The sequence below is a fragment of the Mustela lutreola genome, chromosome 7 (genome assembly GCF_030435805.1).
Source record: "Mustela lutreola isolate mMusLut2 chromosome 7, mMusLut2.pri, whole genome shotgun sequence".
Lineage (NCBI taxonomy): Eukaryota > Metazoa > Chordata > Mammalia > Carnivora > Mustelidae > Mustela > Mustela lutreola.
Genome location: NC_081296.1, coordinates 24124324 through 24152113, shown reverse-complemented (window position 1 = coordinate 24152113; position 27790 = coordinate 24124324). Strand labels below are relative to the sequence as shown.

At 38.6% G+C, this 27790-nt stretch overlaps 1 protein-coding gene and 1 long non-coding RNA gene across 6 annotated transcripts in view; one reads left to right on the top strand and one right to left on the bottom strand.

Annotated features, from left to right (window-relative positions):
* Window positions 1-632: 632 nt before the first annotated feature.
* Window positions 633-9646, top strand: LOC131835682 (uncharacterized). Its single transcript, XR_009355327.1, has 3 exons — window positions 633-859; window positions 5484-5661; window positions 9546-9646. It is a non-coding gene; the product is annotated as an uncharacterized LOC131835682 (long non-coding RNA).
* Window positions 9647-10136: 490 nt separating this feature from the next.
* Window positions 10137-27790, bottom strand: part of LRRC28 (leucine rich repeat containing 28) — a 157181-nt gene continuing 139527 nt past the window's right edge. For all 5 annotated transcript variants that reach the window (XR_009355325.1, XM_059180130.1, XM_059180132.1 and 2 more), the window contains one exon: window positions 10137-10441. Coding sequence is in view for 4 of the 5 variants with exons in the window: in XM_059180130.1 (XP_059036113.1) it covers window positions 10369-10441 (73 nt within the window). In the remaining variant the exon portion in view is untranslated. The remainder of the gene's footprint in view (window positions 10442-27790) is intronic.

Genomic DNA, 27790 nt, shown 5'->3' with positions numbered 1-27790 from the left:
GAATACTTATTCTAATCTTTTACCCAATTTTTATTTGGAGTTTTTTGTATTGTTGAGTTGTTAGACTTCTTTATATACTAGGCCCTTATCAGATATATGATTTGAAATAATAGTTCCCATTCTGTGGGGGTTTTTCATTCTTTAAAAGTGTCCTTTGAGTAACAAAAGTTATTAATCCTGATGAAGTATAATTTATTTTTTTCTTTGGTTGCTTATGCTTTTGGTGTCATAGCTAAGAAATCTGCTTAGTCTAACATCATGAAGATTTATACCTATGGTTTCTTCTAAGAGTTTTTTATTTTAGCTATTATATTTGGTTCTATAATCACTTTGAGTTAATTTTTGCAGGTGGTATGTGGTAATGGTCCCGTTTGATTCTTTTGCATGTGGATATCCAGTTATTCTAGCATCATTTGTTAAAAAAATTGTTTCCTCATCGAGTTGTCTTGACATTCTTGTAAAAAATAAATTAACAATAAATGTGATAGTTTCTGTAGATTCTCAATTTTATTCCATTGATGTTCATGTCTATCTTTATGCCAGGATCACGTAGTTTTAATGTAACTGTGTAGGAGGTTTTGAAATTGGGAAGTGTGTGTCCGACACATTTGTTCCTCTTTTCAAGATTATTTTGGCTGTTCTGGCTCTTTTGTATTTCCATATGCATTTTAGGGCCAGCTTAATTCATTTCTGCAAAAAATGTAGCTGGTATTTTGATAGGGATTTGCACTGAATCTGTGGATTAATCTGGGAGGTACTGTCCTAACAATATGGCAGTTTCCCTATCCATGAACATAGCATTTCTTTACATTTATTCAGGTTTTTAATTTTTTCAGTGATGCTTTGTAGCTTGCAGTGGGTAAGTCTCATACTTCTTTATTCTTAAGTATTTTATTCTTTTTACTTACTAATGTAAATATAATTTAATTTCCTTCATTTCCTTTTTAGATTGTTCATTGTTAATGTATAAAAATCAATTAACTTTCATATGTTAATTCTGTGTATCCTGTTGAACTTTTATTAGGTCTAATTGTGTGTGTGCGTGTGTATTCCTTATGGTTTTCTACATACAAGATCATGTCATCTGAAAATGCAGTTTTAATTCTTTGTTTCCAAGCTGGATTTTATATTTCTTCTTGCCTATTGCCTGGGGCAGAGGCTGTATTACAAAGACAAATAAAAGTGGTGAGAGAGGACGCTTTGTTTTGTTGTTGATACCAGGGTGAAAGCTTGCAACATTTTTGCCACCAATATGTTAGCTGTGGGGTTCTCACAGGTGTCATTTACCAGGTTGAGGAATTTCCCTTCTAGTTTTACTTAGTTAAATATTTAAATGTTAAAACATTCATCAAATATCAAATATTTTTTTCTGCATCTATTGAGATAATCATGTTGTTTTTGTTCTTCATTCTACTAATGCAGTGTTATACATTATTTTTTATTAAGAGTTTGTGAATTACTGGTGTTAACTATTTTTCAAATGTTTTATAGAACTCATCAGTGAGGATATATTCATTCTCAGACCTTTCTTTATTGGAACCTTTTTGATTACTAATTTGATCTCTTTTTTCTATCTATTTAATTGTTTTTTTCTTCTTGAGTCAGTTTGGTGGTTTGTGTCTTTGTATAAATTTCTTTATTTCATCTGAATTTGCTAAGTTGTTGGCATACAAATTCCCTTATAATTCTTTTATTTTTAAAGGGCTGGCAGTAATCTTTCATTCCTAATTTTAGTAATTGGAGTCTTCTTTATTTTTTTCTTGTCTAGCTAAAGGCATTTCCTTTTTTTCTTATTTTTTAAGATTTTAAAATTTTATTTATTTATTTATTTATTGAGAGAGAGAGCACAAGTGAGAGAAAGAGTAGAGGCAGAGGAAGAAAGAAAATCTCAAACAAACTCCCTGCTGAATGCATAACCCAATGTGGGGCTGGATCTTATGACCCTGAGATCCTGACTTGAAGGGAAATCAAGAGTCAGATGCTTAACTAACTGAGCCTCCCATGCACCCCTAAGGGAATTTCCACTTTGTAGAATTTTTTTTTCTAAGAACCAACTTTGTTCTTTTATTTATTCTTATATTCAAGTTTTGGTTTTAATTTTCTCTGTTTTTTTCTTTTCTCTTTATTTCATGTATTTTTACTAAAATCTGTAATATTCCTTTGTTCTGCTTCCTTTAGGTTTAGTTTGCTATTTTTTTCTAGTTTCTTGAGGTTGCAGCTTACATTCTTCTTCTAAGACCACTGTTTTGTAAACATAGGCATTTATAGCTATATTTTACCCTTTAAGTGTGGCTCTAGCTAGATCCCAGATGTTTTGATATATGTTGTATTTTTAGTTTCATTAATCTTAAGGAATTTTCTAATTTCCTTTGTGATTTCTTCTTTGATCCATTGGTTCAATCAGGAATGCATTGTTTAATATTCACATACTTGTGAATTTCCCAAATTTCCTTCTTCTATTTATTTCTAATTCCATTCTATTGTGGTCAGAGAACATACTTTGTATGAGTTTAAATCCTAATAAAAATATTAAGTTTGTTTAATGACCTAACATATGATTTACTCCAAGGAATGTTCCATGTGCACTTTAAAAGAGTGTGCATTTTACTGTTGTTGAGTATAATGCCCTACAGATGTCTGTTAGTCTTACCTGGCTGAATTGTTGTTCAAGTCTTTTAATTCTTTGTTGACTTCCTGTCTAACTGTTCTCTCCATTGCTGCAAATGAGGCACTGAAGTCTCCAAATGGCATTATTGAATTGTCTATTTTTCCCTTCGATTTTATCAATTTTTGCTTCATGTATTTGGAGCTCTGTGGTTAGGTGCATATGTGTGCATAATTACTTCTTAATGGATTGATCCTTTTATAATTATGTAATGATGGTCTCTAGTAACAATTTTTGTCTTCAAGCCTATTTTGTCTGATATTAATATACCCACTCCATCTTTTAGTTTCCATGGTAGATCTTTTTCCATCCTTTTACTTTCAATCTAGTTGTGTCATTGACAAAAGCATGTCTCCTATAGGCAGCATTTAATTGGATTATGATTTTTATGTATTCGGCCATCTTTGTTTTTCAACTGGAGTGGCTTGATCCATTTACATTTCATGGAACTACTGATAAGGTAGGATTTAGTCTGCTATTTTGCTATTTCTTTTTCTATATTGTGTCTTATATCTTTTTGTTCCTCTATTCCTCCATTACTTCCATGCCTTCTGTTGTGTTTGTTGATATTTTCTAGCATATCACGTTAACTCCATTGTTGTATCTTTTGCTATATATTCTTTAGTTATTTTCTTAGTGGTTTCCTTGAGTATTACAACTAACATCTTAATGTATAACAATCTAGTTTGGATTAACATCAGCTTACTTTAAGTAGTTTATACAGATTTTGTTCTTATATAGGCTTGTTCTCTCCCCTTTCCTTTATACTGGTATTATGATACATATTTTGTGTTTTTTCACTTTGTGCCCATCAACAGGCATCTCTATCTATCCATCTGCCTATCTATCAATCTATCTATCTATCTATATATTTGCAGTTATCTTAAATCAGAGAAAAAAGTTACAAACAAAAAATGCACTTCTGCTGTATTTTATATTTACCTATGTAATACTAATACCTGTATTAGTGCTTTTTATTTCTTCATGTGGATTTGAGTTTTTGTCTACTATCCTTTCATTTCAGCTGGAAGGACTCTCATTACTTTTTTGTAGGGCAGGCTTGCTAATGATGAATTCTGTTTTTGTTTATGTGGGAATGTCCTAATTTTTCCATTTTTGAAAGATATCTTTGTTGATACAGCAGCAAATAAAGATATAGCATTATTTGGTAGTCATGTACTTTAGTACTTTGAGTATATCATCCCACTGCCTTCTGCCTCATTTCTGATGAGAATCCCCCATACATATCTTTTCTCTTGCTACTTTCAAGATTCTCTCCATGTCTTTATCTTTTGACAGTGTGATTATATGTCCAGGCATGGATCTCTTGGGTTTATCCTATTTGGAATTCACTGAGTTTCTTGGGCATGTAAATTAATGTTTTCCACTACATTTTGAAGTCTTTAGTCATTTTTTTTTTCATATATTCTGCATCTTTCTCTTCTTCCTTGATGGGACTCCCATTATATGTGTTGGTACATTTGATGGTATCTCATGGGCCTATAAGGCTCCATTCATTTTTCTTCATTCTCTCTCTCTCTCTCTCGAGCATGAGAGAGGGGAGGGTCAAAGGGAGAAGCAGGCTCCCTGCAGAGCAGGGAGTCCAGCAGGGGAATCCAATCTTAGAACTCTGGGATCACAACCTGATCCAAAGGCAACTGCTTAACCAACTGAGCCACGCAGGTGCCCTTCTTCATTCTTTTAAAATTTCTGTTCATCACACGGGATAATATCAATTGACCTATATTCAAGTTTGCAGATTCTTTCTTCTGCCTGCTCAAATCTGATGCTGAGCTCCTCTCAGAAATTTTTCATTTCAGTTATTATATCTCAATGCTAGAATTTGTTTGGTTCTTTTTTATAATCTCTTTTCATTGATATTTTCTATTTTGTGAGACATCACTTACATACTTGAGCTACTTAATCATATTTAGAATAGTTGACTACGGTTTTTGTTTACAAAGTCCAATGTCTGGAGGTCCTCGGGCAGTTTATTAACTACTTTTACCCTTGTGTATGGAACATAGTTTCTTGTTTCTTTTTTTTTTTTCCTGGATATTTTAAATAATAATGGGGTAACTCTGAAAATTAGATTTGCTTACTCTTTTGCCAAGGATTTGATGAAGTTGCTGGGTTTGTTAGTATAGGGACTCATTTCTGTAAAATCTATATTTTTCACAGTGGTCACTTATGTTTCACTCAGGTGGTTTTGTGGTGACCTAATGATTGAAACCCGAAACCAATAATCCCCCTAGTCTTTGTCAAGGGCTCTGTGTGCATGTTGGGACACCCTTCAACATTCAGCCAGGAAGGTACACTTGGGCTTCACTTAATGCTTGTATAGATGCTCAAACCTCAGGTGAGAATTTAGGATGTTCTCAGGCCTTTCCTGAGGCATACAGTCTTTGGCTTGTGCAGAGCCCTATGCATGAACATTACCATCCAAATTCATGAGAATATCAGATTTTTCAAAGCTGTTATGGATATATCTTTCCTTAGCTTTTCCTTTTAAGTTTTTGGTTAGCTTAGCATTTGCTCTGATGGCTCTCCACTGCTTCAGGCAGCCACAACTGCCTCTGATGTATTCTCTTTTTAAGATTTTATTTATTTATTTGACAGAGAGACAGCGGGTGTGAGAGCAAAAGCAGGGGGCGTGGCAGGTAGAGGGAGAGGGAGAAGCAGGCTCCCACTGTGCAGAGAGCCTGATGTGGGGCTCAATCCCAGGATCCTTGTATCATGATCTGAGCCAACAGCAGATGCTTAACCAACTGAGCCACCCAGGTGCCCTGCTTCTGATCTTCTTTTTTTTAAAATAAAGGTCCCTGTGGAAGAGGCTTTTCATACCCAGCAAGCTTTGATCAGGCAAAATAAAGACAGCCTTGCAAGTGAGATCTTTCAGGGAGTCACCAGACAAGTTAAATAATGACAATTCCCTGGGAATGAAGCTTTGAAGGAGCCCTAACCACCGTCTGTCCCCTCCAGTGGCTTCTATGCAGGTGATTCTACATTGATTGTAGATTGTTGGTTTTCAAGGATACAGTAGAGTTGAGGGGTGGGATGCAAACCGGGCAAATTAGAATGTCACAAAGCTTACAGTTTTTACTGAGATTCAGCTATTTCTCTTGAATAAATATTCCATGGATTGCTGTAATCCTTTGGTTAATTTCCAGAGTTCTGAAAAAAAGTTGATTCTGACATGTTTTGACAATTTCCTTCTTGTTTTTATGGAGGGGAGAATTTCTGGAGGTCCTTACTCCATCATTTTTGCTGGCTTTAAGCATTTAATGCCCTTTTATTTTTAACAAAATGAATCTGCCTAAAACAATGAAGCCACCATCATCAACATTTCTAGGCATCCACATGATTCAAGCTCAACTATTCTATAAACAGAAATAGCTGTGAGAACCAAAGTGGATACAATATGAATTTTAGAAAATGTCCACAGTCCAAGTGAATGTTGCCATAGTTTTGCAGTAGACAGATGCAGAGTTTTAAAAAATCCTTTCATTATGCAAAAAAAAAAAAAAAAGGAAGATAGACAGACAGACCATGGATTATTAGTCTCAAAAATTCTATAAGAAACAAAACCTGATATATATATATATATATTTTTTTAAGATTTTATTTTTTGAGAGAAAGAGACAGTGAGAGAAGGAACACAAGCAGGGGGAGTGGGAGAGGGAGAAGCAGGCTTCCCGCTGAGCAGGGAGCCCGATGGGGCTCGATCCCAGGACCCCGGGATCGTGACCTGAGCCAAAGGCAGATGCTTAACGACTGAGCCACCCAGGCGCCCCAAAACCTGATATTCTTTAACACAGGTAGCAAGGATACTCTACACTGTACTGTAAGGTGAGTTGGGAAAATACAAAACAAAACAACAAAAAACCACTAGTCATTCCTTGCAAGTCTCTTAATTACATATAGAAATGATCTCTAAATGCTGTACCTTCTGCCCAGCCACCACACTGGACAGCCAGTACTTTTCTGTCTGCAAAGTACAAGAGACCATATAGTCATGCTTCAAAGAGAATATCTTAGGCTGTAAAGCAGTCTCTTTTCCCGACCAAGGGTAACAGTCACTGAGCTATGATTAGTCTCCTTTTCAGAGACACTGGCATTACATTCAGCTCTATTAGCTGATGACACAGGGAGGTGCTTTCTGGGTAGGGACAGTGGGACTTGAATGATCTGTAGATAGACATAGAGCTATTTTCCAAAAATACAGACTTTATAAAAAAAAATCCCTTTGTTTAAGAGAAGGCAAGCAAGATATTCACTAAATTCCTGGAGAAATGTAGGAGAGCCTCATTAGGAGTAAGCAGAAGTCAGTGGAAACTACAAAAATAATAAAGCATAGTAAAATGGCCAGGGTTATGTAAGGTTACATTTTTAAATAAGATTCCTCAAAAGAGTGTGTTTACAAGTCTGTGAAGCGAATTTACATCTCAATATTTAATTACATCAGGTTGCATTAGTGTTGGCCCAGTTAGGAATCCATGTTTATAAATCACCTGAATAAAAATGTTTTGACTTCTGCTGAAGTAATGCAGTAATGCATCATTTCAAGCTTTCTGCAGTAAAGATAAAAAATGTCTGATTTTTCAGTTCAGGAAAGAAAAACTTAATTTTACTCCTAATAATTTTTAAAACCGGCTTTCAAAAGTCCCCAGAGATTACAAAAAGTCCCCAGAGAAAACCATACGCCAAGCCTCATAGCTAACTGATGGTGAAGTCTTTATTTCTGACTGTAAACATTTCAATTCGTAAACCCAAATGTGGAAGAGAAGTGAGATGCACGTGAAGTTAGCCAGATAAGCCAGGTGTAGAAGGTTTTAGTGAGCGGTAAGTACGTTGACCAAGATACTGAATGTGTACCTTTCTCTTCTGGAAGAGGAGGGCATCACTCTTCTTTATTAACCAGAGTGGACTGTCCACCAGCCAGCGCTCTTCTGTGTACTGTCCATCTTAAAAAGTTCTTAAAGTGTGCTCAAAATATGTATTTTATTCACTGAAGTTTCAACATTTCATTCACACTATATTATGTAATCAAGGATTGGGGGATGACAACACTTAGGCATTTTGAAGAACACTGATAGGGTACTCCACCTAAAATGGTGACCTCCTTTGCCCTATGTCATAAGAAGACCTATACCCATTAGGGTAGCCTAGATTTAAAGACTTACCATGAAGGGGCCCCTGGGTGGCTTAGTTGGTTAAGCATCTGACTCAATCTCCGATCAGGTTTTGATCCGGGGTTATGAGTCTGAGCTCCGCATGGAGCCACACCTCAGATTACTCCGGTCAACTTTACCCGAGCAGACTGTAGTTTCCAAGTCATTTTTTTTTTTTTTTTTGCATTCCTATAATTGCATAAAGTATTTCTCTACCTAGTATACCTGTTACTTAAGAAAACACACATATACTAACTTTAGAGTTTTCTGCGAAGCTCCGGATTCCATTCAAAGACATAACCCGTGGGCCAATTTTCTCCAGTCTACAACGTTCCGTTAGCGTATCAGAGGGTTAAGAATGACGTCGGTGACAGCGGTACAAAATTTTTCATCATCAACAGCACCAAGGAAGCCAGATTACTAATTCCATTTCTCATCAGTTAGGCTGGGGGCCGCCCCGAGGTTTAGGGTTGAGACTGCCCTAAAATGTTGGTGGCCGCACACTGTTCGGCACAGAGGATGCTCCGCTTGCTTAAGTGTCTCTGTAAAATTTCCAGCAAGTTAAGACAAGACAGAAGTAGCACAAATCCTTATCTCATCAAGCATCCCGAGCGTCCGGTGATCACCTTCCAGAGCTCCGTTTGAAGACACAGGATCGCAGAGGTCGAAATACAATGATGTTGTGATATTTACCATCGCTTAAATGAGAGGCAGCGGCCACTTGGGCCCGAATCACATTTGTGAAGTTTCCTGCCGCATTTCCCTGCGGCCAACTTATATACATGCAGAGGTTACGCTAAAACTTCAATTATTCCAAAGGATGAAAGAAGTGTTATATTTTGATACAGATCTTCAGTTCCTATTATACTAAAAGCCTTTGAAATGTGAGGGCTGACCAGGCCAAGTTATGAAAGGGACGAGAGGAAGAAGAACAGTGGAAATGCAGTGGGAACACACGGTAACGTTCTGTCTTCACCGTTCCACGGGGAGAGAGTGTGCTTTCCGGGCAGCAGGTGGTGTGACTGAAAAGATCACACATTCGTCAGGAACCGTGTAGGATTTTTAGCACTGCGAGAGCTTAGCATTACAGATTTAGGGCAGCTAATAAAATTCCAGAGACCAAGTTTTTGACAAGACTGAAATTTTTTGGAAATAATTTTCCTACCAAGTAAGTCTTCTTGGTTCCCCTTTTAGTTCTGCGCTAGAGAAAACTCTGTATAATTAAAATTAAAAAAGAATCGCATCGCAGCAACCCGAAGAACATCTGGCAGGAAAGCCACATTCAAATGCTCTCCTTTCAAAGGAAGAGCAAATATGTGGCTCTTCCATTAAGAGCGCTTCTTCTGTCAGAGAATCATCTCACAGACTTTCCATTTATGGGTTTTTTTTTCCCCCCAAAAGTCCAGGGCTGAATTTGCGCCCGCAATTTTTTCTGTATTTCCTCAGTGGTATCTGAACAATAGTGTGTTAAGTACATAAGAAATCTAGGGTCAAAATGAAGAGAATCTAATACACCAGGTATTTAAATAAATGGGCACAGGTTGTACTTAGAATCACCTGGCAAAACCCAGGAGCACCAGTAGCTGGGGCCTGTTTTTCATATGTAACAACAGTATTTCAAAGTTAATATAAATTTAATCATAAGCCCATCTAGCAAGAATCACTGGAGGACATATTTTGACGTGTTTTATCTCTCCCTTTCTCTTTAGCCTGAAAATGTTTAAATCTGGAAAGAAGATCAGATCTTTTAAAGCCTCAAATATTCCTCAAACTCATATAAAAAAAATCATTTTGAAATAGCCTTTCAAAATCAGAGTGTATTTCATTTATCATCTGCAGTTTTACATTCATTTAAAATCCCTCACAAAGTTCTCTTAGTGTGCTGCAAAACTTATAAACCGGGTTGTAACTTTCTGGAGGGTGTATGCTAGGACCCTAGCAGGGCCTCCACTGGAGTCTGACTTCGCTGCCAACTCTGGTGCGCTCGCCCCCACTCCGGCCCCCTCCCCGTGCCTGTTATTCAATAGTATGATGGCCTGAAGGGTTTGCAGAACTTAGGTTAAAAATATGGAGAATAATTTCTGGGAGGAAACAGTTCCCTGGGTACAAAAAGGAAAGGCAAAGAATAAAAGTATCTTGAAGGTACATGAATTCAAAAGTTCATTTCACTCTGTTATCAACTTAAAGTTCTTCAAGCAACAGGAACTTGGCTTTCAAGACCTGGGGAGGCATATCACACCAAATAGTTTGCTTATGAGACACACTCACGTGAAAAGAAAAACACGGAAGACAAAGGGTCCTTAATTTGGGGTAGGATATATTCCAACGTGGGGTGGGGGGGGGGGGTAGGGTGAAGGCATTTCAGCTCAGAAGCTCCATCATGACATTTCCAGAGAGTTCGGCAGCTCCCCCCGCAGCATGGCACAGGACAGGATGTGAGGGCCTGTTCCGCCAGGCTGGACACAAACAGGGTGCGCTCTGCAGGCGGCTGCGGTGTCAGGCTGGCAGGGCTCCTGGGGCTCTCGGTGTTTATCAGCTCAGTAGGTCAAAAGTCTGCAGACACTGGGTGGAGCAGCAGTAAGCCACGAAGCTCACTGTTGTCCTCCTGGAAGGGGAAGAAAGGGAGAGAACACTGTGAGTTCAAGATTAAAGTCTCTGGATTCTTTCCATGGGGGGCCGTCTTTTCCTTTGTAAAAGTCAAGAATGAGGCCTGGCCAAAAAAGCCACCACGCAAATGTAAATTTCCTTTTAAAACTGAGCTCTGGAATCAGGTGAGGGATGCAAGCACTCATTTTATTAGTGGTTTTCAAGTGACACAATATCCCCCGAGTTTAGCAGCTCAAGGGAAAAAATAAGCTTTTTCCACGTTATGGTCTGAATCCTGCTTATTAGAACCAACAGTGCAATAATAGAATTTGAAATACAGTATTAAAAATCACGTCACAGGGGCACCTGTGTGGCTCAGTGGGTTAAAGCCTCTGCCTTCAGCTCAGGTCATGATCTCAGGGTCCTGGGATCCAGTTGCGCATCGGGCTCTCTGCTCAGCGGGGAGCCCGCCTCCCACCCTCTCTCTGCCTGCCTCTCTGCCTACTTGTGATCTCTCTGTCAAATAAATAAATAAAATCTTTTTAAAAAATAAATAAATAATAAAAATCACGTCACAGAACACATCACCAATTTAGCTGAAGAAATTTTGAAAAAAAAAAAAAGGGATAAGGACTTTATCCTATGCGTGTATTCACACAGGATTGTTTGAAGAGGTAATTTCAGACTCTCTGTAAGAAAACTGGAGGGGGGGGGCGCCTAGGTGGCTCAGTAGGTTAAAGCCTCTACCTTCGGCTCAGGTCACGATCCCGGGGTCCTGGGATCGAGCCCCACATCGGGCTCTCTGCTTACCAGGGAGCCTGCTTCCTCCTCTCGCTCTGTCTGCCTCTCTGCCTACTTATGGTTTCTGTCTGTCAAATAAATAAATAAAATCTTAAAAAAGAAAAAGAAAGAAAGAAAGAAAGAAAGAAAGAAAGAAAGAAAGAAAGAAAACAAACTGGAGGGGCTTCTTCCTGCAGAGCAGAGGAATCAGATCTCAGACTCGCATCTGGCACCTTTCCATACTGAGTCTTGAGCCCTCAGACCCACTCTGGACAGCTCCAGCTACACGAGGCCTGGTTTTCCCACCAGCAGCACTATCCTCTGGTGAGGAGAGAATAATTTACTGTTGTTTCTAAAAGACCTGCTGTGCTGATTATCTTGTTTCCCCACCCCTTAATCCAGTCTTTGCTTTTCTCTGTTGCCCAAGAAGGTTGCCTCCACAGACCGTACCACCAAAGCTGCCTGATGGCTGGTTTTTGGACTGAATTAGGTAGGCAGAGGCATAGCAGGACAATGACGTGCAGGGAGAGAGAAAAGTTGAATATTTTTCTCTTCTTCCTCTTTTTCAAGACTAGTTAATTGAGGTATATTAACATATAAACATACAAGAAAATTCACCTGCCTTAAATACACAGTTGGATGAGATTTGAGTACAATTATTTAACACCAAAATCAATATATGAAATATTTTTTATTCTCTAAAGTTTCTTGTCTTCCTTTGCAACCAACTGCCACCCCCCTCTTCAAACCGCTCCCCACCAAGTATCGGGCATCCACTGGTCATTTTGTTTCTCTGTAAGTTTTTATTTACTTTTCCCTGGGCTCTGACAGTCTTCCAAAAGAAGCTTTGCTACCATTTTCATCTTGATTGGTAAATGCCTTCGAGGCAAGAGCCAGACCTACCTCTGTGGATACTTTTGTCTTACATTTCTGGATTAGTCCTGGATTCCCTTACCAACTGGTTTCCAGCTAGGTTTGGCAGACCAGAGGATAAAGCTGCCCTAGGTGGCCCTTCTTGTAGTCCAGTAACACTTCAACACTCAGCCAGGTAATGCCTACTCCGCCTCAGCTTTTGCTTCCTGCTTGCAAAGGGCCTCAAAAATCAGCCAGAGCTCAGGGCCTTTCAGGTCTTTTCTGAGCGAGTTTACATCCCTATGCATGCACGTGGCCAAACAGACTCCCAGAGATATGTGAGTGCTTCTCAAAGCCCCTACAGAAACCTTATCTCCCCAATTCCCCTTTTCAGCTTTAGGGTTAGTCTACTGTTGGCCCCAACAGTTTTTCACTGCCTCAGGCAGCTGTGACATTAAGCAGTTGCCTCTAATTGGTTTGACAATTTTTGACAAACACCCCCAGGGAAGAGGCTTTTTGCTTTGGTGAGCTTTGACTGAAGTAAAAAAAAGATAGGCTGTCAGCGAACCACCAAATCAGGGCAATGACAGTGCTCTCTGGCGATGGACCTTTGAAGAAGCCCTAGCTCCCTTCCACCTCTTTTCAGTTGTTGTCAGAACGCTGGTTTTACCTGTCATTGGAGATTCTTGATTTTCAAGGTTAAGACTACAAGATGGGGCTAGGATACTTTATCACATCACAAAGATCTCTGTTGCGAGCTTCAGCCACTTTTCGTGTGTAAATGCACACCAGATTGCTCTAAGACTTTTGTTAATTTCCGGAGTACTGGAAAATTTGATTGTGACCATTTTTGCTGATTTTTTTTCTTTGCTTTTGTGTTAAGATTTAGTATTTATACTCCATCTCTACCTCTCTGACTAGAGCTCCTACTGGGCAGCCCTTCTGTTGGCTCTGGTTCTTAGCAGCTTCCAGATCCCCCTTGTCCTTCAGGCCTAAAGGATAAGGATGGTAGAGCTTCCTACTGTTGTAAGTTTCCAGAGGTTTTATCATCCTTGTGGGTGCTCTGAATCCTGCCTCAACTTCTGCAAATAGTCTCTCTCCATTCATTTCTCTTCAAAATCTTCTTAATGTGTGTTTTCCAGCCAGTTTCCCAACTGATTTAGTAAGTGTTACAAGAAGGGGCCTAAGAAAACATCCAGATGGAATTCTGGAATTGGGTTGGCCAGTGCATGAACAGCCTTCTTACTAGGGAAAAATGGGACACTGCTAATATGCAGTGTGGTGTGGCATCACGAGCACTCAAAAGTATAACTCGAGGAGACTGCCAAGGCGGGCTAAGGCGCTGGGAGGTCAAGTGGCTATGGCATCCTAGTGAGTTCAGAGATTGTGCATAAGATGGCTTCTTCTGATGGCTAAAGATGATGGCTCCCCATCCCCCATCTCCAGCCCCACCCCCAATTAAGCATGTGCCTTGAACTCTAAACTCAAGGCATAGGTGGGGAATCAACATTTCTGTCGGCTCTAAAGGAATTCTTATTCTGTGAAGCTACAGGAAGGACATATCTGAAGCCTGAACTTACAGGGTGCAGAACCCATGGCACCCAGGCAAGAGTACATTTATGCAGAGTCTCTTATATTAAGGTAAAGGTGCTTGCTGGGAAGGGGAGGACTGTGAGACTTGAAATTGAAACCTCTGTTCAGACACAAAGCTGAGTACTTCTAATATCTCTAAACATTTCTTCACATCAGAAACAGCCTTTCTTACCTTCTGACACAACGAGTATTTCCTTGCCTAACAACATTTCACTGACTTCATCGGGGGGGGGGGGGCGCGGGGGGCCACCTTAAAAGGAAATGCCTAGTCTCTTCAGAACCCACCACCACCACCAGTCACTGTCTCTAAGGCCACAAAGGGTATAAAATCCCAGCACGATCTAGAGAATTCATTGCAAGGCTGCTAATGGGGGAGAGAGCATACACGAAGTTGTAGGATCTTGCCAAATTTTATTAGCAGGAGCCAGAGAAGCAAGCATGCAAATGGATTCTAAGTAAATTCGCCAACAAGACTAAATCTAAGGTTGGATCAGGCCGACGAGAGTGTTCACATATGTCTCAGGATTTAAGTGTTAGCCCGAGCACCTGTAATGGTTGACATAAGCCCTGCGTCAGTAAAGGACTATAGTCAAGGGGGCAGCGATGCTGAAACTCCCACTGTACATTCTAGAGGGAAGAGATCAAAGCTTTAGAGAAATGGGGACTTTGAAGGGGGTCCAATGTGGTGCAACTTGCTCAGCCACCTCCTGAAGACCTTCGGGAGAGCCAGGAAGGCATTTCCTTCACCAAGACCCAAAATTACACATCGATGAGGGGAGGCAGTGCACACACCTGATACTTAATAGGACACATGCCTACTAGAGGTGAGAGAGAAATCCTCCAAATTCTCCAAAAAGGCAGGGGTTTGCTGCATTGGTAAAGTTTCAGAAGAGTGACATTTAGAACTGCCCTAGGAAGAAATGGATACACACTGTGGTCCCTTTGGATTTTCAGGGCAAAATGTATTTGGGTGGGGATTTTTGGTTCTGCCAAGATGGAGGAGACCAGTCCTTTTAGGTCCTTCCTCTTAAGTTAAAACACAATGAACCAGCCATAACAACAAACAAGTGTAGGGAGGGTCTGAAGAATAGAAAAAAGGTGGACAGCTTAGGAACCTTGGGACCTGAGAGGCAACACAGCAGTGGTGAGTTCCCTAGGTTTTCTTATTACCCCTCCTATAGCTAGATAGGATGCTTGTAGAAACCCAGCACCACCAAGAGGCACAGGGGAAAAAAAAAAAAATCTCCAAGAAAAACCTGTTCCCCCTAGCCAAAGGATCAGGACAGAGAGATCTGTAGAGGCAAAGTAAGTAGTTGCTTCGTGCTGGGTATAGGGGAATACAGAGTGATAGCTCAAGGGTACAAGGTTTCTTATAGGGTGAGAAAAATAATTTACAGTGGACTATGGTGCTGGCTGCATATATCCATGAATATAGTGAAAACTGCTGAATTGTATACTTTAAGCAGGTGAATTGTATGATATATGAATCATCTCATTAAAGCGGTTTTAAAAATAACGGCACTGGGAGGAGAAATAGACAAATCCACAATTAGAGTGCAAACTTCAATATCCCATTCTCAGCAACTGACAGAACTAGTAGACAGAAAATCAGCAAAGACAGCAAAGACAGAAAATCAGAAAAACCGAACAACTCAATTGAACCAAAGAATCTAACCGACGTATATAGAACACTCCGCCCAACAACAGCAGAATACACTCCCCCCGCCCATATGTCCATGGAACATTCACCAGGATAGACTATATCCTTGACTCTAAAACATAATTCAACAAATTGGAAAGAACTAAAATTATACAGAGGACCCATGTGGTTTCATCCCTGATAAAGAGTGTAGCAATCGTCATTCCTGTTCATACAGGAACAAACAGAACAAATTGAAAATCAACAACTTTTCTTCCAGCCACCAGGGAATTGAGGGTGTAGGGCAAAGAACTACCTCGCAGTCTAGAGAGACCAGTGAATCTGGAGAGTCACAGCTGAGATCTGCTCACCTGGACAGAACACACTAGAACTGCTGGTGGCTAAGTGTAGGCTAGCCTGGGAATCAGATAGTCTTGGAGCTGTAGTCTTAGCATTGTCCCACACATTCCTGGGTTTTACCTATAGAAACGCTATAGGCGTTTGAAAAATGTAAAAAAATGGTGAAAATGTAAAAAAAAAAAAATGCCCCTGCAGCTCAGTCAAGGGGAGGAAAGAAGCGGTTATTGTGTAACATGCCCCAAGCATTCCAGAACAAAGAACAGCTCTCCAGAGGAAAGGAGTCTATCAGAGCCTTTTCCCAGCTGAAGAAGGGCACTGTTCCCATTCTAGCCCCCTCTAGTCTACCAAATTCACCTAAGGGGGGAAAGCAAGTTATGAGACACAAGAGACGCTTGTGAAAGTCACAGCCCAGATATGCAGGCCCACTAGGATATTGAAATATAATCACAAAATTTCAGAACACTTCTTTACCTCACACCTTAGCACTGGAGCAACTGGTTCCCAGCATAAAAACAGTGGATTACAGATAAAACAAGTGCAAGATGCTGACTCTCTGAGGAGGACTACACAGGGAAGCCCAAAGTCAAGTGAGGAAATTAAAACAAGGACACTGAAAGACTTTGCATTTGAAGTCTCTGGCACCTACACCTTCAGCAAATATAAGACACAGCCCAGCTCCGAGCTTGGTTAACATAAAATTTTACACTAAATGGCTATTTACCTCAGTTCTTTTTACCCAATACAACATGTCTCACTTTCGACAAAAAATTAGACATAAGGCAAGAAAAAGCACATGTTGAATAGACAAAGAAAACTTCAGAACCAGAGCCAGATATGACACAGATGTTAGTATTAACAGGGAATTCTGAAACATAGAACAGAAAATCCATGATCTGGGGGACAGTTTCTGAAGGTGCAACATTTGCATAATTATCCTCTCAGAGGAGAAGAAGGAGAGAAATAAAAAGAAATTTAACTAGTGATGGTGAAGAACGTCACAAAATGTGTTACAGAGCCAGTAGTGTAACAGCATCAAGCAGGATAAATATCAAAAACAAAACAAAATAACCCCAAAATAACACATAGGCATATCATAGTCAAACTAGGGGGGAAAAAAAAAAAAAGGACATTTTCAAAAAATCAGAGGAGAAAAAAAAAAACAACCCTTATCTATGGAAGGACAAGTATATGAACTACAGAGGCCTTACTGGAAACCATGCAAGCAAGAAAAGAGTGGAGTAAAATAATTAGTGTGCTAAAAACAAACAAACAAACAAACAAACCTACCTTAGAATTCTATACCCAATAAAATTATCCTTACCTATGAAAGAACAAGCATATGAACTACAGTGGATTTATTTCATGCAAACAAGAAAAGAATGGAGTAAAATATTTAGTATGCTCAAAGAAAAAAATCACTAACTTAGAATCCTATACTCAGTAAAATTATCCTTCAAAAGAAAAGAGTATAAAGAGTTTTTCAGACTAACTGATAACCGAGGAAAATTCACTGCCAGACGGACTCGCCTTGCAAGAGAGGTTGGAAAGAGTTCTTTGGTGAGAAGGAAAAGAATATATGTTAGAACTCAGATCTAAAAAAGCCAGGAAGCCTACTAGAGAAGGAATAAATAAAGGTAACATAAAATACTTTATTTTTCTAATTTCTAATTATCTAAAGTATAATTTGCTTAAAGTAATAAGGGTAGCAACATATAGTATGAGTACCACATAGTGGATATGTGACATATAGGATATAGGATAGTGACATATACAACAGCAATTTCCTAAAGGATGACAGAGAGGAATGTGGAATATTCTGTTACAAGACACCTGTACTACACATTGAGGAATATAGTATCCTTTGAAGAAGGGCTTTTGTGAAAAAAAAAAAAAAATGTATATTGCAAACTCTAAGGAAACCACTATACATTTTTGAAAAAGGAGTAGAATTGGTATGCTAAGAGAGGAATCATGGAATCATGTAAAAATGGAATCATGTAAAATGCTCAATTAAAACCAGAGTAAGCAAAAAATTTGGGGGGGGGGAAAGAAAAAACAAATATAAAAAATAGAAAATAACTACAAACACAGTAGATATTAAACCAACTAAATCAATAATCACTTTAAATTTGAACTGTCTAACTATACCAATTAAAAGAAAATACATCAGTGGATGAAAAATGAGATCCAGCTATATGCTGTGTACAAGAAACCCACGTTAAACATACAGATGCGGACAGGTTAAGAGTAAAGGGAGGGGGAAGTATAAATCATGTTAACACTAATGTTAAATAAAGCATGTTAACACTAATCAAAAGAAAGATGGAATAGTTTCATAAATTCCAGATGAAGTGGACTTCAGGACAAGGAAAAGTATCAGACATAAGGAGGGACATGACATCACAATACAGGTGTTAATTCTCAAAAAAGATTTAACAATGTGAAATGTGTGTGAACCTAATAACAGAGCATCAAAACATTTGAGGCACAAAATGATGGAACTGTAAGAAGAAACAGACACACTATTTGAGCTGGAGATTTCAACACCCCTCTTTAAGTAACTGATATATCCAGAAAGAAGAAAAAATAAGGGAAAATACAGTTGAACTCAACATCATTAATCAACTGAACCTGACATTTATAGATACACTATCCAACAAGAGAGAAATAACATATTCTTTTCAAGCTCATGTGTAATATTACTCAGCAAAATAGACCACACTCTAGGACATAAAATCACAGCATAAAAAATTTAAAGGAAGAGAAATCATACAAACGTTGTTCTCAGACCACTACTGGAATTGAATTTAGAAATCAATAATAGAAAGACTGGTAGAAAATCCCCAAATATTTGAAAATTAAATGATTAAATTCTAAAAAATACAGGGGTGAAAGAACAGTCTCCAGAGAAACTAAAATGTTTTGAACTGAGGGGCACCTGGGCGGCTCAGTTAAGTGTCCAATTCTTTGTGTTTGTGTGTGTGTGTGCGCTTTCCAACAACATTTTTTTTTTAAAATTTGCAGCATAACAGTATTCCTTGTTTTTGCACCACATCCAGTGCTCCATGCAATCCGTGCCCTCTCTAATATCCACCACCTGGTCCCCCAACCTCCTACCCCCTGCCCCTTCAAAACCCTCAGATTGCTTTTCAGAGTCCATAGTTTCTCATGGCTCCAACTCTTATTAATTTCGGCTCAAGTCATGATCTCAGGGTCATCAGATTGAGTCCTGTGTAGTCTGCTTGAGCTTCTCTCTCTCCCTCTGCCCCTCTCCCAGCTTGTGCTCTCTCTCTTAAAAAATAAAATAATCTTTAGAAGAATATTTTGAATTGAGTGAAAATGAAATACAACTGTTCAAAAAATTGTGGGATGCAGCAGAAGCAGTATTAAAGGGAAGCTTGTAGCAAATGAAACACATATATCAGAAAAGAAGAAAGCTCTAAAATCAATAACTTGAGCTTCCATCAGGAAGTCAGAGAATGAAAAACAATTTATGCAGAAAGTCTAAAGTAAGTAAAAATCACAGAACATATTTTCTGTCCATAATGGAATCAAATTAGAAATCCGTAACAGAAAGACAACAGGAAAATCTCCAAATGTGGAAATAAAATAACACAGTTCTTTGACCTCCTCTGACTCTTGGGTCAAATGACTACTTTCCCATGGATTAAAGAGGCAGTCTCAAAGGATATAAAAACTTACATGAACTGAATGAAAATGAAAATACAACATATCAAAAATTTTAAGACATAGTAAAACAGTGCTGAGAGAGAAATTTAGAGTGCTTAAATGCTTGTTAAAAAGAAGGAAAGGTCTCAAATCAATAATCCGAGCTTCTACTCTAACCGCCCCCCACCCTTCCCAAAAGGCAAAGTAAACCCAGAGCAAGCAGAGGGAAGAAATAATAACGAAATCAATGAAATTGAAAATTTTACTAGGACTAAAAAGATCAATAAAATCGATACATCTCAAGCAAGACTGACAAAGATAAACAGAGGGAAAGAAATGAAGCAAGTGATGTCACGACAGATCCTGAATCCACTAAAAATAAAAGAATATTATGAAAAACTTCATAATCATGAATTTGTGAGCTGAGAATAGATGAATTCCTTGAAAACTACAAACTACCAACCAACACTCAATCAAGAGCAAATATCCAGCCTGAATAGTCTTATAACTATTAAAGAAACTGGTTATGTAATTAAAAAAGAAATTTCCAGGCTCAGATGATTTCACTGGAGCATTCTATCAAACATTTAAAGAAGAGCTAAGAGGAATTTTTACACAATCTCTTGCAGAAAAATAGAAGAGGAGGAACACTTCCCAACTCATTTTATGAGGACAGTATTACTCTGACTCTAAAGCCAAACAGTACAAATCTGGAAAACTACAGACCAGATCTCTCATGAACACAGATACAAATATCCCCCCAAAAGTAATCCTCAGCTAAATTAATATTGAAATGCAGAAAAAGAACAATACACATGATCAAATGGGAGTTATTCTGGGTACGTAAGGCTGGTTTAATATTTGAAAATCAATTTCATCCACCATTTCAAAAGGTGAATGCAAAAAAAAATTGTATGATATCAGTGGACTCAGGAAAAACATTTGACAAAATACAACATCCATTCATGATAAAAAGTCTCAGCAAACTAGGAACAGAGGGAACTCTTCCACAATTTGATAATTAGAATCTTAAAAAAAAAAAAAAACCCAAAACCAAAAAACCCTACTGCTAACATAACACTTTAAAGTAATATTTACTTTCACCACCATACGCAACAAAACCTGAAGTTTTAACCAGTGCACTAAGGCAAGAAAAAGAAATAAAAGGCATACAGTATGGAAGAGGGAGAAGTAAAACTATTTCTACTTTCAGACGGCATATGATTGTCTACATAGAAAATACAAGGAACCCATAAAATATATTCCTAGACTCTTAAGTAAGTTCAGCAAGGTTGCAAGCACATTAGATCAAAACACAAAAATCAATCACATTTCCACACACTAATAATGAACACACGGAAATTGGAATTTAAAAATATAATAATATATAGTCACAAAGAAAGGGAAATATTCGGGTGTGAATTTAACAAAATAAGGATCTGAATGCTGAAAATTATTAAATACTGACAGAAGAAATAAAAGAGCACCTAAATACATGGAGAATCACGGTATTCATACACTGGCAGAATCAACATAGCAAAGACGTTAATTCTCTCCAAGTTGATCTATAGATCAAATGCAGTTCTTTTCAAAGTCCACCACAAGGGTCTTTTATTCTGAGACAAAGATAAGCTTATTCTAAAATATATATGGAAATGCGGAGGACCGAGAATAGTTAATACAATCTGGAAAGAGTAGACTAAAGTAGAAATATCACTTTATCTGATATTAAGACTTAATATATAACAATAGATTCAACAGTTTGGTGCTGAGAGACAGACACAGATCAATGGAATGGAATGGGGAGCATCCGTATAACCTTGGGGTAAGTAAAGATTACTTAGGACATGAAAAGCACTAAATATAAAATTAAAGTGGAAAAATCTGACTCAACCAAAATTAAAACATTCTGCTTTGCAAATTACACTCCTTAGAAAATGAAGAGGAAAGCATCATTTTTGAGATTTTCTCAATTCAGGAAACTACATAAATGTTAAGTCACTGAATACTTTGTATTACCTTAATTAAAAAAAAATTAAAGTTGGTTAGAACCCTATTTCAGATAATTTGCTACACCAGAATGTACATATTTGTATACATCACAACTGAAATGAAACTCAGACATAAGATGATCTTAAATGCTAAGTGGATTTTTGAGGATCAGCTAATCAAACTTAACTCTCCTTGTTTTTTTTTTTTTAAATCATTATGTTATGTGAAAATCATTCATAGAAGCAATACATTTCTGGGGCGCCTGGGTGTCTCAGTGGGTTAAGCCTCTGCCTTCGGCTCAGGTCATGATCTCAGGGTCCTGGGATCAAGTCCTGCATCGGGCTCTCTGCTCAGCAGGGAGCCTGCTTCCTCCTCTCTCTCTGCCTGCCTCTCTGCCTACTTGTGATCTGTCAAATAAATGAAATCTTTAAAAAAGAAGAAGAAGAAGAAGAAGAAGAAGAAGAAGCAGTAACACATTTCATGCCACTGAGTTTTTAAAAATGAAGGTTTTAAGTAAAAGAATTCAACTCCATAAAGATTTTTTTTTTTTAAACTTACTGAAACGTCATGCCCATTGGCATCATTAATGCCTTATGATGTTTAAGGGAGTTGGGGTGGGTAAAGCAGAGGTGTCATATTTGTGCTACAAAAAAAATCCCAACTCTGTGTACTTACTTTTGGGAAGTGATCTAACAATACATTGTATCTGCTTGTTGCAGATCTAAGTTGTTATAAGCACACCAAGTCTACCTCCTAAAGAATGGAGTTGGGCTAGTTTGATCCTTTAAGATTCCAGAAATGTGGCTCCAGAGACAAGATAGTTTTAGGGAGAAATTCTGAGCTAAGCAATAAACTCTATAGTTAGGAGAAAGATACTAGTAAATCCTACAAAGAACATCAGACATGACATTTGTTGCTTTAGAATCTCTGAACTTATTTATAGGCGAGGCAGGAAAAAGCGCATTTCAGCTTAGTTTTAAAATACAGAAATACCACTATTCTTAAAAAAAAAATCACAATGTGGTTGGCACATACTGGAGCCCAAAATATCATAAGAAATATGGTATTTTCTTTGCAAACGTGCTTCCTGATTAGAAACAAAAAGCATAGCTTTGACTCATACAGCAAATCAAGCCAGAAGAAAAATAATATTTATTAGACAGAATTTATCAGATGACATCTCAAGCCTGTGCACATATTAACTTAAGGGAGAATCATCTCATGACATATTTACATTTGTGACATTTATGTTAGCGGTGACTGTCTCTCATGGGAAGATTCTATGTGCTGTACACATTGGCTTCTGCACTTGATGAGTCCATGCCCTAGAACATTAGGGGTGATCTATGCATGGGGAAAGAAGTATCAGCTGGTTCGGTCACAGCTGAATCTCCCGTACCTAGTACCGAATTTGGCACATAACATATGATCAATACATAATTGTTGAGTGATACAAGGAGGAAAAAACAGTTAAGAACAATTCACTTCATTTGTTGAAGACTCTTTTGCCTGTGCAAAGTTTCATTAGTCACCTTAAAGGGGTGCCAGTGACAAACCAGGAGACTGTGGACTCTGAGAAACAAACTGAGGGTTTTGGAGGGGAGGGGGGTGGGGGTTGGGTGAGCTTGGTGGTGGGTATTAAGGAGGGCACGTACTGCACAGAGCATGGGGTGTGGTGCATAAACAATGATATTGGAAGAGTCAAAAAAAATATAAAATTAAATACAAATAAAAGAAAAAAAGTGGGTGCCAATTCTGCTGAAAGAAACACAAAAATTGCAAACACAAGTAAGCAAATAATGCCAGTATTAACTGATGTTAATTGTTTCACAGAAGAAAGTACTAGCCATAAAAAGCAAAGGTAAGGAAATGAGAAACATCTCCTACTAAGTGATCTGACCATATAAGAATCCGAAGAGATTATTTACAGATAAACTAGAGTACCTCGGAGAAGCGAGTGCTAAGTTGTTTCAAAAGACAGAGGGAAGCCATAAGACAAAGAGCTCTACGTGCCTCTCACAAACAGGTCTCTATCGCACGACAGTCACCGAGACAGCTGGCTCTTTTGTGTCATCACTCTGGCCTCAAGGACCAAGGAGAATTCCCGAAGAAAACCAAACTCTTAACTCTGAGCTTGAAAGCAGTGGACAGCAGCCATTGGTGTGGTTACCTACCTACCTGCTTGCAGGCGAGGTCTGCTGCGGATCTGCTGACAGACTGGACAAGTTAGTAAACACGTGGGTGAGTTATTCTGAGCAATTTGGAAGTAACTCCAATGGCACTTTTAAAACAGGAATAGAAAAAACAAAATTCCAAAATTCATGTGGAACCAACAAAAATAGCCAAAAACAATCTTGAGAAAGAACAAGACTGGAGGCATCTCACTTCCTGACTTCAAAATATTTTACAAAGCTTCAGTCATCAGAACAGTATGGTATCGGCATAAAGACAGATACACAGACAAACGGAAGAGGACAGAAAGCCTAGAAATAGACCCACACAAACGCTGTCAACGGACCTTCCACAAGGAAGCCAAGAACACACAATGGGAAAAGGACAGTCTCTTCGACAAATGGCGCTGGGAAGCTGGACACCCACAGGCAAAAGAATGAAATTGGACCTTTGTCCTGCACCGTGCGTAAAAAGATCGACTCAAACTGGGCCAAAGACACACGCAAGACCTGAAACTATAAAACTCCTAGAAGAAATGTGGTATAAATGAGGGGAAATCTTGACATTGGATTGGCAGTGATTTCTGGGATATGAGACCAAAAGCACAACGACAAAAGTAAAAATAGGTGAGTAGGACTATACCACTCTGAAAAGCTGCTGTACCCTAAAAAGCACACCTGGGTGGTTCAGTTGGTTAAGAGGCTGCCTTCAGCTCAGGTCATGATCCTGGGATTATGGGACTGAGCCCCACATCGGGCTCCTTGCTCACCGGGGAGCCTGCTTCTCCCTCTGCCTGCTGCTCCCCTGTTTGTGCTCACTCTCCCTCTCTCTCTCTCTGACAAATAAATAAATAAAATCTTAAAAAAATAAAATAGAAAAATAAAAAGATTCTGCACAGCAAAGGTCACAATCAACAAAAGGAAAAAGCAAATTACAAAATACAGAAAAATATTTGAGAACCCCATATTTGATAACAGGTTAATATCTAAAATATAAGGAACTTCTGTAACTCAGTAGCAAAAAACAAGTAATCTGATTTAATCCTGGGCAGAGGACTTACATGGACATTTCTCCAAAGGCAAATGGCCAAAAAGTGTATGAGAAGATGTTCAACATCATCACTAATCATCAGGGACATACAAATCCAAACCACAATGAGATCTCACCTCATACCTGTGAGGATGGCTATTATAAAAAACACCACCACCACCACCAACAACAACAACAAAAACAACCAAAACACCAAACAAACAAAAATAACAAGCGTTGGAAAAGATGTAGAGAAATTGGAATCACTGTATACTCTTGGTGGAAGTGTAATATGGTTCAGCTGCTATAGAAAATTGTACGGCAGTTCCTCAAAAAAATTAAAATAGAACTACCCTGTAAAATAGGATAGGCAATATGGTATAAATGTACAAAGGAATATTATTTAGATTTAAAAAAAGAAGGATGTCCTTCCATAGGCAACAATATGGACAGACCTGCAGGACGTTAAGCTAAGTGACATAAGCCAGCCACAAAAGGACAGGATTTCACTTATATGAGGTCTCTAAAAAAGTAAAACTCTTAGAAGCAGAGAATGGAATGGTGGTTGCCAAGGCCTGGGGGTCGGGTGGGGAGAGATGGGAGCTGTTCAGCTTCAGTTACGCAAACTGAACAAGTTCTAGAATCCCGATCGTTAAATAATACTGTACTGCGCACTTGAAAATTCGTTAGAAGGAATATCTCATGTTTAAATGTTCTTACCACAATTTAAAAAACACAAGGAAATAGAGTGTCAATGATCTGATTCAACGGATCCTTAGCTAAGAGGTCAACTTAGAGAGATTCTACTTTAGCCTAAAATATTACCAATGGTCTTTTCTAGTGGGAGTGCTTCCATTTGAAATAGGTTCCTTTTGCAGAATTGTATTTTCTATGACAATGTATGAATTAAATAGATACACTTTGTCTCCCTTCTCCCCCCCCCAATAAAAATAAAAAAGAAACCATCGATCTTACTCATGTTTTAATAATTAAACATATTTTTAATTTCTAAAGCAATAATAGTTTGTTGTAAAAATGTGAATCTACTCAAATGAAACCACTGTTACGTTGAAAGCAGTTTTTACTATATATAGTGTATATTCATTCATACCCGTATTTGACAAACACTGGGTTACAGTATGCAACCTGTTTACAAACTTTTTTTTCCTTTTTTTTTTTTTTTTAAAAGAGAGGGAGAGAGAGAATCTTAAGCATGCTCCATGCCCCATGGGAGACTGATGTGGGGCTTAATCATACAACCCTGAGATCATAACTTGAGGAAAATCAAGAGTCAGACGCTTAACTGACTAAGCCACCCAGGCGCCCCTAAAAATATTTTTAACTAAACTGAAACATTTTTGCTAGAGAACCTTTTCTTTTTTAATCCGTATAAAGTTTTAAGCAAAGGATTAAGTAAAATTCCTCTCTCTATATATATATTTCAAATCGTTGGTTTGGTGCATTTGTAAAATATTCTCTGGCAATATTCAAGTGACTCTATAGTATATAGAATTGAAAATTAAAGTCCCTCCCAACTACCCTATAACCTTCCCTCCTAGAACAACCAGAGTAAAGAGTTAGATACATATATTCTGCTGGACCTCTTAGTGCTCACGCGCACGTGTGCACACACACACACACACACACACACACACACACACATTTCAAAATTATCTTGTTCAGATTACTAGAACATATCTTCCTTTTGTATTTGAGTACTTCTTCAACATTTCTTCATGCTATATGGTGATTCTATTAGTAACTAACTGTAGCCTAGCGTCGGAAACACAGATAGGAAGCAAGACTGCTAGGGTTCAAATTCCAGCTCTGCTATGAAACCTTGGCCCAGGTTCTGATATTCCTGCACCTCAGTCTCACCTCTCCCCACCCGCTGTAAATGGAGAGGATGTTAGTTTGAACCACATGTAAGTGCCAAGGTACATGATTGCTATGATTTGATCTTGTTTTTAAATTTTTAAATTTTATTTTTATTTTTATTTTTCCTGATTCCGTCTAATAACAGACCTATCCTCTAGAGAAGTAACTGAGCTCAGCTTCCAAGCTGGATTTCCCGACCCTAAGGCCAGGAAGTTCTTCCCACTCCAGCCTATGGCCTCACGGCACAAAAACAGAGATGTTACGGCACCAATACCTAAGTGTCCACTTCAGTATCTGTTACAGCTAAACCTTCCCCCAATGATATGGGAAGAACCACTGGGATTCTGGGCCATTTGTAGCTCCTGTCCCAAAACATTCTGGTGATTTAAATGAAACCCTTGGAAGGTCTATGATGATTAATTTTAGTTGTCAACTTGACTGGGCCATGGTGCTCAGCTGTTTGGTCAAACACCAATCGAGATGCTGCTGTGCAAATACTTTTAAGATGTAATTAACATTTAAATCAGTAGACTTTGAATAAAGCAGATTCCACTCCATGATTTGGGTGGGCCTCGTCTAATCAGTTGATGACCTGAAGGACAAAGCAAAAAGGTAGAAAGACTTTTCTTTAAGACAGTGATTTGCTTGGGGCACCTGGGTGGCTCAGTGGGTTAAGCCTCTGCCTTCAGCTGATCTCAGGGTCCTGGGATCGAGCCCCACATCGGGCTTTCTGCTCAGCAAGAAGCCTGCTCTCTCTCTCTCTGCCTACTTGTGATCTCTGTCTGTCAAATAAATAAAATCTTAAAAAAAAAAAAAAAAAAAAGACAGTGACCTGCTTGAGTTTCAAGCCTATGCCCTGCAGAATTCAGACTCAAGACCACATCAACTGTTGAATTTCCAGCCTGTCAGTCTGTCTTACAGTTTTGGATTTGCCAGCCACCACCACTGTGTGAGTCAATTCCTTAACACCAATTAATCTCTCTATATACATATACAGATAGAGACTCCATTTTTCTGGACAATCCTTAACTAATACAGATATAACTACTGGGAAGTGAGAAGCTGCTATAACAAATACTTAAAAATCTAGAAGTGGCTCTGAAATTGGGTGACGGGTAGAAGGTGGAAGAATTACGAGCTGCATGGTAGACAAAGCCACACTGCCTTGAAGAAACTGCTGGTAGAAATGCAGACATTAAAGAGGCTCACAAAGGACAGAGTGGGGCTATAGACAGAGCTTCTACCGTCTTGGAGAAGACATACATTGTCGTCACCAGAATGCTGAGTTGAACGTACATTTGCTGAGGTCTTGGGAAAAAGGGGGGATGTGTTATTAGAAACTGGAAGAAAGGTGAGGGGATTATAAAGCACACAGGACTTAATGGAACTGTGTTCTGCTGGACG